Source organism: Buteo buteo, chromosome 3 (assembly GCF_964188355.1).
Source record: "Buteo buteo chromosome 3, bButBut1.hap1.1, whole genome shotgun sequence".
Taxonomy (NCBI): Eukaryota; Metazoa; Chordata; class Aves; order Accipitriformes; family Accipitridae; genus Buteo; species Buteo buteo.
This window is the reverse complement of record NC_134173.1, coordinates 41,558,479-41,573,631: the sequence shown is the minus strand read 5'-3', so window position 1 is coordinate 41,573,631 and position 15,153 is coordinate 41,558,479. Positions and strand designations below refer to the sequence as shown.

Genomic DNA, 15,153 nt, shown 5'->3' with positions numbered 1-15,153 from the left:
AATAAACCAGAAGTTTCTGCCAGAAACTGAGTCACTAAGCTGGCCTTACCACTACTGGGCAGACATACAAAAACTATTCTTTATGCAAATACATGTACCAAACCACATGTACACCTGTATTCATTCCCCAGTATTACATCACAGTGTACTGAGCCAAACCAGGGATTATATGGAGGATTTGAGAGGTTATTCTTTCTGACACATCCATGTATTATTGATTAATTAGAAATATAAATTGTATGACATATCATCCTGTTTCCTACCTTTCTGCTGCATGATTAGACAGAAATTAGCTGTTTCCTTTAAAAGATTACATCTTTCAAAGGTATTTGCACACTGAAAAAGACTAAAAACTTTTATAAAACCCACAAATAAGAAAAATACAAATCCTAGGGGGTTCTTTGTTACACTTCTGTGTAAAAGGCTGCACTCTAGACAAATCAAAAGCCATTTAAATGTACAAAAGGACAAATTTACCTAAAATTCACCATAGAGAATAAAGCTACCAGGGAAAAGGGGGTCATAATGACTCAAAATCAAGTGGTCAATAAAAAACAGAAAAAATGGAACTTAGTGGGGAACATAATAAAAGATTCAGGTGCAGGTGATCTGGATGCTCTGTACCTTCTGCTCTGATGGAATACTCACTATACATTTAATCTACACAGATTTTGGGGGAATAGCAAAGAAAGCTAGGAGAAAGACGAATCAAAACTATCAGTCAGGTCTAAAGAAGAAATTTAATGTTAGGTTTTCCAAACAGATATATCATGGTATATCACAATTTTTATATCAGAATTTATCATTTATTCTCCTCAATTCCCAATTTCTAGTCATATGCATTCCAGGATCCACTATTTGTAGGTTATTCCCCACAAAACATTTAATTAGGAAGGAAGATAAAGTCTATAAAGAAAAAAAGGAATTTAAAGACATCCTTTGAAGTCACATACACAGTGCTCTACTCCTAACTCCTCTGTTAGGAACAGATAAATTTATACTCCCAGTGAACAGGTTCTCTTCTATCTAATTCCATCACCTCTTGGTTTATATTAACACTGCAGTTAAAGGGATGATTATAGTTCATGTAAACATACCTGAACCACCTCTAAATTAGCATCTGCAGATGCTATCACTGAATAGTTTTGACAATACATGTAGCAGCTAAGGAATTTCTGCACAAGCAGAAATCTCCCTGCCAGATTTCAATGTAGGCATAGCCTTTTATCATTTCACCCAGACACCACGTATTGTTACATATGCCCAGGATAAGGGGAAAACAGTCCATGGAGTTTTAACACCTTTTAGTCCTGCATGCATTTTCAAGGTACTACTCCCTTTAGTGAGTCACACCAAAATGGCTCAGCCTGGGAAAGACTTCACACTCAGACTTTAACAGCAGTCTGCTGAAAACAGAGCAGAAGCATCTACAGCGATGGCTTGGTCTAATTTGGCAGAACATAAACCTAGACCACCTGTTAAAAACCACACCAGCAGCAAACTCTGCATCCTCCCTTCTTTCAGGATCTATGGCATCTATATGGGATGTCAGAGGTTGCACCTCTTCTGCACCCTACCTGATCAGACTCTATCCCAATGTTGCATGATACAGCACCCATTCTCTGACACCTTCCCATCCCCAGCTGTGGAGTTAGTCTGGGATTACGTGCCTGGACAAGATAGGAGAACCCATCCTGTTTCAAGAGACAAGTCAGCCATCCCAATGGTTTCTGTGCAGGGAACACAATGACAATGAGATCAGACTAGCCATAAACAATAAAGAAGGGATCTAGTGCACAGCTGAAGTTGAGGAAGCTCACTAGGCTTCCTTCCTTCACTTGAAAAAATCTTCCAGCAGCCCATCATCTTTAACTGCTTTTTAAATGTGGTCTTTTGTCAGTATTTATGATCTTCCTCACAGGGGTAATTAATTTCATTAATTTTTCTCTTTGTTGTCTGAAGTTTCAGTAGTGTTGTCTGCGGACAGTACATACAGTAACATGGCTTGTTTAACAGCAGTTTTTTCTCTATTTACAGTCTTCAGCTTTTCTGCTTTTGATAGTTAAATGAGATCCACTTGTCAAGCTTCAGACACTATTTTCTGCACAGCTCATTATCAATTTTTCCACCAAATGCTTCTTAATGACCTCAAGTCTCATTAGTATTGTTATAGCTTTGTGATACTCAGATAAAGCATCTCCATACAAACTCTTACTCTGTAAGAATCCAAAATGGTCAAAGCTAGATTAACACCAGAGAATTCCCCAACCAAACAATTAGTTCCTGTTCTCTTCTACAGAGATACATCATGGCCAATTCAGACAACAGTTCCATTATTTCCTCCATTATTCTGCAATTTATGACAAATTACATCCTTCAATTCTCTTGTCTCCTCCCACACACATTCATGGTCCTCATGGCTCTATGTCATGAAGATCTGCTTGAAGTCCAGTGGTCTATGTCAGAGAACCTACATGTGTTTCTTAAATTTCACATAATACCATATAGTTTATATGATTATGTCCCAAGTACACATGGAAATGGTGGAGACCACACTGTAGAAAACCAGACTTACTAAAATATTGTAAAAAAACCCAGATACTTAAAGAAAAGTTAATTGGTCTTGGTAAATAAGCAAGCTAACTTGAAGACTGTTTGGAGGACAAGACATCTTAAAGGAGTCAGATACAGATGATGAGCAGGGCAACAAGGAAAATTACACAGGCAAGGCAAACTGACATGAGAATTTTTGAGTATTTTTTCCAAACCAAGTTTTGGAGGATCTATAAATGGTAGTATGCAAAGAGCATCTTATTTATTTTACATTGGCATCTCAAGCACACAAGTTACTACACTTGAACTATAATCCACATCCCAATGGTGATGGTTAGAAAACCCACATTTACTTTTTTAATGTACAGATGTACTTTGTTCACATCTATATATTTGATTCCTCTAATATGTTAAAAGGCCTTAGGACATTGTGCTTTTGCTCTAGCTAATCTTAAAATAGTAACTAAAATATTGCATCTCAAACCTACATTTGTATGCGACTAGTGCTCCTTCCCAACATTCTTGTTCAGAAGCCTTCAAGCTTGTGGCACAGTATGTTTTCTATAATCCCATTTCTTTTTTAATCACATGCAACCCCTTTTTTGTATTCTATTGATGTTAAGAAGAATGAATGCAGCCCTTGCGCTATTAAAAACAAAAAGCTTCTTACTTCTAGGAATGCATTGGCAAGACTCCACAAGAACAAGATTTAACTTTTGAGCATGGCAGTGGGCATACAAGGCTAATGGGTGGTCCCTACAAAAAAACAAAAAAACAACAACAAAAAAGAAAACCATCTAAAATTCATTCAATAGTACATTAATATTATCTTATACCTTATGCATGATTAAATTCTTGCAAAATGCTCAGTGTGCAAGTCACAATACATGAGAAAATATTGAACTGTTGTTTGGCTTTTACAAATTGTCATTTACATCTTTATTTAACCCATATGAGTTTTGCTTATGTGCAAGGGTGTCTTATGATTCATCAGCCAAACCTGAAATTCATTTGTTTTGCCTGTATGTGAGAAAGGATTCATGAAATCGTGTTATAGAATGAGTCAGTCTATTCTCTAAGTCAGTCACACTTGTTGTGCCCTTAGATGAAGAAGGAATTTTTATTATAATAATTTTGCTCAAATGATCTAAATCCAGATCAGTTGTACTAAAAGTGTCTTTGCTAATTTTCTGGACTAAATAGCAAAAAGCAAACCTTCCAAATACAGGGGGTTTTGTAGTCTTTTTTTCTGTATCTATAAACCTTGTTTTGTTCCACCTTGTGAATGATGTCACCCCTTTATTTAGATGTCTTAATATGCTGCTTAACTTGCACTGTACTCCAAGAGCAACTATGGGAATAACATTGTTCTGTAGCTACTTTCCCATTTGAAAACCCTCTTAAAGCTGTTATCCATCTGCATTTCGCTCATCGTGTGTGAAACATCTATACAGAAAACAGTAAGCTCTCTGTTTCTTACAGCTATATCCCAGTCTACTAACCAATTTATCCTCCAGGAGAATTAACCCCCTCCTTTTATTTCTCTTTTTCTCTCTCTGTGTTTTACTTTTTTTTTTTGGGGGGTGGTGGTGTTGATTGGTTTGGGGGAGATTTTTTTTGTTTTTTTAATCATAAGCTGTAAAAACTAACTTGGTGTGACAGCTTGAAAGAATCCCCCATCCCCCATCTTTACCTCCTAGAAGTCTGGGTGAGGAACTTTACCTTTTATTAAAATTACTGACCTGGGCTGTGATAACTCTATCTATCTATTATTTGAAGATGATTGGTGAAATTATCAGCATCGAAGGTTACATACCAGTTTCTAAAAAAAAAAACCCAAAACCTTAAAAGGTTGGGGGTTTTATTCTAGTTTAAATTCTGTCCATTCTCAGTCTCATTTCTTATGATTCATGAAAAAGCTCTTACTTTTGTCTAAGAGACCTAAGGCAATGGAGAATGTTTTGCCAAATGCAGTGCCTCAACAGCATTGCAGGTTTTCCCCACAATGTAAACTGGATTTAATTTGCCTTGTAACAAAGTAGATTTTTATGTCTAACTATAGTCACTCCCATTTGGCATTTTTTTTTTAAGATCTTCCTCTGACACTGTGTTAAGTACTGCATCAGAAATAGAATAGGGGAGTTCAAAGGGAAGAACTATTACTGTGCAGAGTAACAGCCTAGTGAATGTCCCAGAAAACCAGCTACATGGGACATTTGATACTAGCTTGAACTAAATGCCAGTTACTAGCAAAGGAATAAGGCTGTACTGACAGAGAAAGAGGGAACCAGAAGCTGCTAGTATTGTCCTCCTATTACTACATTCTAGAATTTGGGTCCTGGTTTTCTCATATATTTGAGTGGTACAAAGGGAAGGAGCTAAACCGGAGTTAAATGAAGTCCAATGACAAATATGTCAGCATGGGGGAAACGGTTTAGTCCATTCATCTCACAGGTCGCTGTACTCCCATGCTTAGCCCATTTGTAGGAAGCTATAGAAGCCACAGAAGAGATAAGACATATCGCTGCACTGTACCCTACTGCAGGTGCTCTCAATTGGCATACAGAATTAAACCAGCACTCCTCTCAGGCTAAAGTAACCCACACATAGCCATAGACCTGTTCTCTCTAATTCTCAAATAACGAGGGAGTTCTAATGATGTAGGGCAAGAAAATGTAATCCTAGCAGCAGAAGGGTCTAAAAAATTACACACAATTTTAATGAAGAAGGAGGGTGGAACTTTGATAAGACTATTTGTCCTTTCCAAGTGAGACCCAAAAATTTAAGCCAAATTACATTAAAGCTAGTACTGAGGAACTCTAATTGTTTAAATAAATCCCTCTCAGAAAAGCCCCAACATCTCCGCAGAAGTGAGAAACCTTCTGGAGGAGGCATCATAGAAGGTAAATTGACTGGAGAGTAATCAGAGCAGAGCATTTAAAAAAAAAACCCAGCAAGGTGAAAGAACTAGATTATGCAAATGCAAGAGTAAAATTAAACTTTTCGTCTGAGCCAAGAAGCATGTTTCCCAACGTCTGGAACTCCGCCAATCAAATTTCAAGTAAAAAGCCATATTCCTCCTACAGAGAGCTAAAATACCTTCAGCACACCTGATTTGGTAATCTGATTTGACAAGCCCTACTATCTGCAGAACACCTACTGCCATTAATAGCTCCATTCATTTGAAATCACTTTATACAATCAAAAAAAAAATGGATAAAATTAAGAGGAAAGACACCTGTTTAATTGTAAACAAAAGTATGCATAACAACAACTTACACTGACTTGTTTTTCAACTGTATTCAAATGTGCCTACAACCAAATCCCATAGTATTTCTATGTAAACTGTACAGCACACAAGACTACTTAGAGAAGAAAATATGAAAAAAAAATCATTTCTAAAATAAATAAATATACTAATAGGTTCTGTATTATGACCTTACAATAAATACTAGGCTTTGTCATACCAATGGAGATAAATGCCAACACTGAGAATCTTTCATAGAGATGACTCAGGCTGTGATTTTATAGCACGGTATTTTCAATGGCTGTATCACCAAGTAACAGAAAATTGAATTGCTCTTGGAATCAAACAGGAAAAACACCTAACTTTGTGTCCTTGAAGCCACTTGCTTCACGCAACTCTCTCTACCCACTACTTCAGCTGCTACAAGAAGGCACTGGACAAATCTGCTGTGGAGGTATCGAAAGAGAGAGCTAACTGCACTAATAACTCTCTCTTGAAGTAAAAGTGGAAAATTGTCCTCAGACTCAGTAAGAAGGAAGGAACGCTTCAAAAGAATAGATAGACTGCATCATCTTGAAGAATAAACGCTAGTTTCATCACTACTGAATACACCAGCAATACCCATTTCTCTCTTTTGACTTCCCTTGCTACTGATGAGATGCTATATTTTTTTGATTCCTCCAAAGTGTAAAGAAACTCCTAAACTGCAACAAAAGTGAAAAGAACCACAGTCAAGTATGTATCATGCAGTTGCTCGCTGACTTCATTAAACAGGGTAGGGTATGAAATTAAGGTGTATAGGCGAAATAAAGCACTGCTTTGCATTCTCTGATAAGTGAAGTGACAAAAGGGCATTTTATGAGATCTTTGTCTCACAAATCATATTTTAGACTGCAGAGTCATATACTACAGCTAGTTAAAGGACAATAGCAATAGCCAAGGTTGCTAGGTTTGGCTCAAGATCTAAGCCCTTTGTTCCCTGGTGTGCAGGATTGAGAGAATATATAGTATCTTGGCACCTGCTGTTAGCGGCTACTTTAGGGAATTTAAAATTTAATTAACCTTCATAGTAATCCATACAAGATTTTATGTAAATTCAAAAAGACCATGTAGAAAACTTAACATTTCTATTTTTCCTTACCTTTCTACCTATTAATTCATGGACAACCGATGCCAGTTGAAAAAAGGTGCCACATTTTCATGTAGCTAGTTGTTTGGAAACATTTTACAACATAAACAATTTGTTCCCAGTGAATTGGGAAGAATCCCATGAGTAGTGTGTTTGCTCTTTTCTTAAAGCATAAGGCCACACTGCTGACAGCAAAATTCTCTAGAATTACAAGGCTGTCCAGTCACTTCTGCTCTGACAGTACTGTGAGCTGAAGTTCCCTGAGGCTCCACAACCCTGCTAAGGAGATGCTATTGCACGAGTGATTTGGTATGCCTGTAGATACAGTCCCAGAGCATCACTGTTTTGAAGCCTCTCTTCCTACATAAGTGCCTTTTAAAACTAGTAATTTACAAGCAAAATGGGAAAAAAGTAGAAACGTAGGGTGGCATATGGCCAAACTTTTGACTTAATTTCACCACAGGTTGCTTTTTATTTACAAGCGGCTAATCCCCTCTCAAACTACACAATAGAGCAGCCATTGGCAGAGGCAGGCAGATAAAATTGGCATGCCTCTGTATTGTTCTTGCTAATCTGAACCATTAACAGAAGGGTGAGAAGGCTAGTTTTGTCATTTAAACAGGCTTAAATCCTTTCTCCAAATGAGCTTTTGTCTACATAGAAGAATGCATCTAGGAAATTTAAGGGGTTTCTGTTAGTGTTGCATTCTCAAGTTGACTTGGCTACAGGAATAGCAACCTGTTTATTTGGCCCTCATACTGTAAATGCAAGAATTATTTCCAGCTGTCAAAATAAAAAGGGGTTCAACTTGATTAAATTGTTTCTCAGAGGTGAAACAGGATGAGATTATAAAGTGCTAAGAAGCAACTATTTGAAATCCTGAACTGCACCTGTGCAACTAAATCTCCATTTATACAGGTGCTTTTCAAATTGGATTTGAACCTTTAAATTCCCTGATTCATCCCCTGAAAAACCACAGAAGCTCAAATAACTAATGAAATTCAGAGACAGAAAGGCTTAAAATAGTTTCAAGCTGTGAAGTAAGGCCTAAGACTATGTTCTTTGATTCATTGTTGATGCGATATATCAAGCATAAACATAAGTTGCACAACCCAAATGCCAGAGGTCATAGGGTAGCCAGTAGCTCAGTAATTATTTTTTCTTTAGCACAGGAGAGGTCATCACCTGGCCCATAAGCACAACACGTAGCTGAAAACCTGGGGAAAAGAATGTATTGGTTAGCATGATCTGGTTTTGTTTTGCTTTTTACCTGGCACATCTTGCACAGATATTCAGTGTGACCTTTGCTTGAGGCTCAGACGTATGAGCACTTCGAGTTTGATTGAATTTGCTCCCAGAAGACATCACACTTGTTACTCCTTCCATTCTTAGATCATCAAGATCCTCTGCAACAAGACAGAATGACTGGATGAACACACGATTAAATTTTGTAGCAATAAAGGTGCTTCACCTGTAGAATCAATAAAGAATAGAACAACTCAAAAAATCAGGATGAAAACACACACAGTTACTTGTATAATAATAGGAAAAAACATTTGAGAAGATTTTTATTTATATATATTAACACTCTATTACAAGGGGTTCCTTGAAAAGTATTCAGTATCATTTCCACTTCAAACAGTGCTGCATATTTTTTCAATCTTTATTTCTCTGATTCATTTATAAAAAGCTTGTCATCAAGAGATGCTGTCCAATAGCTCCATTTGACATAGGGCATATCAAACAGAAAATTCATTTTTTGAGTGTATGCTCCTCCTCTGATTTCTTTCATCATCTATTCACTTAGCGATGAAAAAATATTCTTAAAATAAAAGTGCTCTGTTAGACCCAGAAAATGTGAAATAGATACAATATATCACATTGAAAGAGACCATGATGTGCACTTACACCCACTATATTGCTGTAATATTTGGGCAACTTCTAATAATAACAACTAGATTTTCTACTACTGTAAAATCATTCCCATTTTGCAGGAAGACAGCTGGGGGTCTCAGAGAATTTTTTTCCCAAGACCACACTGGAATAGGGTAGTTCAGTTAGACTGTAAATGAATTCTCTTGTTTACAGTCAGGACATTCTTTGGGAATAATCTGTGTATTTTTTGCTAACATAAAATAGACAAGTTCTGTATACCTAATGTATCCATAAAGCCCAATTTCCAGTTGTTTATAATTTGGTTAGGTTCTAGCTGAAAGGTAAACAAGCAAAACACTACCTAGCTGCTATTAAATGAGTACCAACCATTCTATGTACCAATTGATGCATGTGGCTTATGGTATACATTATGTGATCATCTAATTAAAATGTCTTTCAGATAATGTATACACATGTATTCTCATATATTTATGTTTACGAAAGAAACCTGATGTTAAAGGATCTGAGTGGAGCAGAAAGTGCATAAAGGCAGACTTTAAATCCCAACATCAGATGGGGAAAAGTCACAGAGAACTTTAAAATCAGAAGAGGCCATGTTCAGCTAGAATTTAAAATACACAAGTAGTCATTATAGACACACAGTGGAGTACTAGGCTCCTCTTCATACATGAAAGAGTGAGAACCCCCTGAATCATTACCTGAAATATTTCTGGTTGTCCTCCATAGTTCATACACAGTACTCTTACCACTGTGCTTCAAATTTTGGGCAGTATGGTCAGATTGTCAGGATTATGCCATGCTAACAACAGTCTTTTGGGGAGACACCCAATTTAATAAGAAACATCCAAGAACAGCAAGGCTAAACTTATATGAAACTTTTGTGACTGAAGTCCTTGAACTAGATTTTCTTATCTGTAAGGTTTTGTTTTACTGCTTGAGAAAACTCTCCTCCCTCGCAAAATTTGTTGGCTTGGTGGTATAAATTGACAGTTCCACTGAAGCTTCTGGCATCTATTTACACCATTTCCACACCTTTTCCTTTAAATTTCATCTATGATTAATATACAAATTAATTCAAAGGACTTGGAAGGCTGTATGATAAAGAATCATGAAATCAATCATCTGTGAGTCATTTCAGAAAAGGTATTACATATTCGGAACACATTATGTATTAAATACAGTTTAATTGTGCTTTAAAGAGGTGTGAAAAGTTCCATATTTTTTTAACCGATGTAAACCACTGGATGGATTACAGTTTAAATGAAATTGAAGCATATGCCTCAGGTTTTTTTTCCCCTAAACAGATGTGATTTCTTTAAATGAGGTTTTCAACTGTTCTCTGCTTGATTAACTTTTGGCTCTCTGACAACTAAGACTGTTCAAATACAGTGATGACACAGGCTGCCCTTTATCATACTTTTTATATTTGAATCTGTGTATCAAACCCATGTCTTTTTTCATTTTTAGTCAACTACCAACATTTTTCTCTCAAGAGAAAACTAAGCGAAACTTTGTGCACAAAATGTGGATTTCAGAGGTGCCTATAGTTGTAGCTAACAGACAAGCAGGCAGAATATTATGCAGTATTGATTTATTGTCACATGCTGTTAGACCAATAGCAGTAATGTGCTTGCTACAGTGCAGATATAAAAAAAACCAAACACAACTACATCATATACAATTGTTAATTTTTCTCAAGGAATTTTCATTGATCTAATTCAGCATTGGACGGAATTTGTCCATGGTAAGCTACAAAAAGCTGTTAATATTCCAGCTAGACAGAGAAGTATAACCCCATCTACCAAATCTGAAGAATAACTGCAGCTTTTGATTTAACTTGGATTACTGCTATTCTGCCTCAGTATTGAATGATTTCAGTTTCTCCTGGATGCCTCAAATTTACAGTGCAGATATTGCACTTTCTTCTCACTAAAGCAACTGGGCTTTGAGAAGCTGCCTGGCTCCCAATACCCATAACTTTGGATGGGAATTTTTGAGTTGTGAGCAAGTTTACATGCCATCTGGCAATCTTCCTGATTGACCACATTCATTATTCAAGGCCCTTAATTAAAAAGAAAAAAAACCCAAACCAACAATAAATCACACAATAATTTTAATACTAAATTCTTTGTGTGTGTGTGTATATATATTGCTCAATAATTGATGCATGTTTTGCAGAAGAATATCTGTTCATAAATAAAGATGTTATTAAAATAAATACAAACAATGAGTGCAATAATGCATTTTAAGAATAAAAAAAAGGTTTCCAAAGGTTCAGATGTTTCTATGTAACATCGGAAAGAATCAGTCTTAGCAAAAAAGGATTTCATTGAGAAGTCAATTCTGCTACAGGGTCTGGACCACTGAATCTTTTCTCTTTCTTTGTTTTCTTTGCTAGACCGACTAGTGATGATACAGCTGAGCGGTTCAGTGATTTTATTGAGCAGCAATGAGGTAATTCACTGAGAAAAGAGAGAAAGAAAAGCCAAGTTGATGACTGCTTATGTGATGGAAGACAAGAATACTGTGAAACGTCTCAAATCCCTAGAAAATTGTTACCTGTCTTTGTACAGTGATAAGCTGGAAGTTCACGTAAATGAAACAATCTCACTTGTGCTAATAAAATTTGTTATTTTAATGCATGACTGTGCACTGTATTTCTCTGATTTAATGTTAATGCTCTGCTATTCTCTACATGAATAGGGTATGTCTAGACCCCACCTTGATCCTATCGCAATTTCCATTAAGTATGTTCTGTGTAGTAAAAAAACCCTACCTACAAACCAAACAAAAAACCCTTACATTTTTCTCAAATCAGCATTTCACCAAAATAAATTCACACAGCTGCAATCTTCATGCATTGCCATAACAACAATACACGAAAATACTTAGAAGTGAGATAAAGATCACAGATGTAATATAGCATAGCACAGAACCAGATGTTTTCTATATTAATAATAATGCCACACTAAGCTAAATTCTTTGTGATTTTTTTATAGCCAAGTTTGATCAAAAGGGAAGGGGGAAAAGGGTATCTGTTTCAGCTAAACAAGAACATAGCCCAGTAACAAGGTAGTATTTTTAAATAGGATGTTGTTTGTAATTATTTACTTCCTTTTGGGGGGGGAGGAAGGGCTGGGGAGAGGGAAAGGGGCACTAATGCCAAGTATTCTAGAAACCGCAAGATTGCTTAATGTCTTGGGATGACAGGGTGTGGAATCATCTTACAAACATCTACAAGACTTGCACACCATTCACTTTAAGGACAGAGCTCTTTTTACGCAAAACTCCTATTAAATGCAGTGAAAGTTCAGTTGCACAAAAGGCTCACATAATCAGGTTATGTGCTACATTGTTTGATATGATCCAGTCACTTTTGTCTCCTTCCTCCATTACAAAACATGTAGTAATTTCCCAGGACTAATTCAAGAAGTATAGGGTGCAAAGCTGGAAAAAGTCCTGGTTCATCTTTAGGGAGGTTATGACACCTCAATGTCTGTTCAGTCTAATACTAAGAAAAGCACTAAATGTCTTCATGTGAGCGTAAAAAATTCAGGTAATGAATTCTGATTTATATTCTTGCAGGCCACCAGTCAATTCTGATGCACCACCAGTAAAATAATGCATCTTTCTCTGAAGCAATGAATTTCTCAGGGCAGTGTTCTTACATGGTGATAGACATTGATGTATTCCACATATATAGCACTGACTTGTCAAGGATTGCTGACTGAAGCACAGACTCTTAATACGCTCTACTACTCTCATTAAAAAAAAACACAACCAACCAACCAACTCCCCACCCCAAACCCAAAAAATCAACCCAAAAAAACAAACCAAGAAAACCCTACTTGCTGATAGCAGTTCTGCTTGTGTTCCAGGATTTTATGCTGCTTTTTATGTCATACTTATATGTTTCTTATTACATTAACCAATCCTCTCTAGTTTAGATAAATTTTCTTACCAAGAGAGCCCAATAAAAATCCCACCTTAGTTCTGAAAGAACTGTTGGGACAAGCAGGAATTAAGCTTCCAGACAAAGACAACCATTGATCTAGAACACTTGATGCTCCACTCCTGAAAATGATGTTTAATCATTTAGTTCAACAGAAGCAAAACTAGAGTTACCTTCTGCAATACACTAGCTACAGGACATCTCAATTTGTTCCCTCTTATTCATCTATGACTTTGATGTCATGGAGTAGACAATCCTGTTAGTCTGGTGCATATGTTCTAATATTTCTTCCTATTAACATCTTCAAATATCGAAATTCGGCCCAGTTCAGACCCATGCCATAGACTGTTGATGCAAATATCCTAAGTAAATCCATCAAGAGACTTGCACTCCTTAGAGACATTTTAGATTCCTGAACCCAATGTTCTGAAGACATCTTACTTTATAAGCGTCTCAAGTTGACAATGAATTCCCTAATGTTTGTGCTTCCACTGATGGATCCACCAAAAACCAGTTGAAACATAATGCTGCTAAGTCCTTGAGTTTGCTTGTCCACCTCTACCTGTATGATTTGTCAGAGCCAATCTAGCAGAAACCCATCCCACAATCAAAACCACAAAACCAACATGGAAGTACAGAAAGCAGCATTGTCCACAGGTACTGAAACATACAATGAATCATTGATTAGAGTTCTCACTTTTAATCAGCAAGAGTGAGAGGAATCTGTCTTCAGTTTCTCCATCTTCCTATTTTAAGCTGGGACCGGAATTAACATAGGAGGTAGCCTTTTCTGATGAAGATGTTCTAGTTTCATTAGAGCACACTTCAGTATCTTAGGCAACTACACTAAGCACTGGCCCACAGGGCTCCTGCTTATTCTCCCTTTTTCCACTAGGTGCGATATTTGTTTACTACAGAAAACAAATTACTTGCAGGGAAGACTGATGGAGCACTGACTTAGGGGATAAGAGCGTCTCTAAGATGCAGTGCCTGGGCTTCAGATCCTTGCTTCAAATCAGGTAGATGAAGTTTATAAAACAAGTCTTGGATATCCCAACTGCCCAAACTACTGACTGAATGGAACATTATAGTCTCATTTTATTTAACTGAGAAAGTCCATAACCACAGTTGAAAATAACTGGCACCATGCCTTCTTATCATTCCCTACTGGTAATCCTACGACAAATGATCTAATATCACCAAATAACCACTGCTCACCCACTGGTTCAGCAACAATAACTGATTATATAACCACTGTTGCTGCACACCAATAGTAATTTCAAACATATTGGTTTAAACTATCAACTAGGTAGTTTCATTCAGTACTAAAGAATTATTTCAAACACTTTATTTTTATAATAGCAGGAATCTACTATTGATTTGAGCACATTAATTACTTCTACATTTCAAAAAAAAATTTAGAATCTTTCACTTGTTACATCACATTCTATAATGCATTACTGCAACTGCCATAATTATACAAAAGTACTTGCACTATAATAATAATATAGAAGCATAAAAAGGTCATGAGAAAATCCACAAAACAACCAGAAATTCTGGACTTCAGAAGGCATCTAAAGGAATGTATTTTAATGTTTTTCCTTGGCAAACTTTTCTTCTTTGCACTTTACCTTTAAGTAAAAAAACTTTTAAAATTAAAAGCAAATTTTGATCAATATTTCTAATCAGCTCCAATTCTGATGTCATTTATTTAAGCAACCACTATATTTATTTGAATATGCAATTCAGACCTCAGTCCAACTCTGCATTCTTAAAGCAAACCACCAAAACAGCTTTGTCATAATAATAGAATAAGCCGTGTTTAAATCAGTAAGCTTTTTTTCAACCATATCAAAAATATCAAAGCATTAGAAAGGAATAAAAGGTTTCATTTTGTTTTTAATTTCAGTATGGTTTTTTATTTTCTAACAGAGAGGAGCCAGCCATAATATTTTTCAAGTGTATTTGGTTAATGTAGTACAGATGTTCCTTACAATATATATCCAAAATACTGAATTTCACATTACATTGTCACTTACGTTTTTCTTTATTAAATCTATTTTGACTTAAACCAATAATTTGCATGCTGTTTATCTGAAGTTTTGCAAAAATGATCTAAGATGAATAATAATTCATTAATTCAGTAGTACACCTCACTAAACATAAAGCAACTACAGTGAATTTTCAGCCAGTCAGAGAAGATATTAAACTGTTTAGCTTTGTATGAATCAATTTTTGCACTGAGGGCCACATTCATATTTCTTTTCATCCACCTAATTTACTCTACCAGCCCCTTGGCAGGATTAAGCTTGGCTGGCTTGTCAAGAGGCCAGTGGAAATTCATACACCTTTTATGAAATGAAAGTTGATGCAAAG

General features: G+C 36.3%; 1 protein-coding gene across 1 annotated transcript in view; it reads right to left on the bottom strand.

Annotated features, from left to right (window-relative positions):
* Window positions 1-15,153, bottom strand: part of C3H8orf34 (chromosome 3 C8orf34 homolog) — a 180,483-nt gene that overhangs the window by 52,340 nt on the left and 112,990 nt on the right. The window contains exon 8 of the mRNA XM_075024344.1: window positions 8,200-8,335. Coding sequence (XP_074880445.1) covers window positions 8,200-8,335 — 136 coding nt within the window. The remainder of the gene's footprint in view (window positions 1-8,199; window positions 8,336-15,153) is intronic.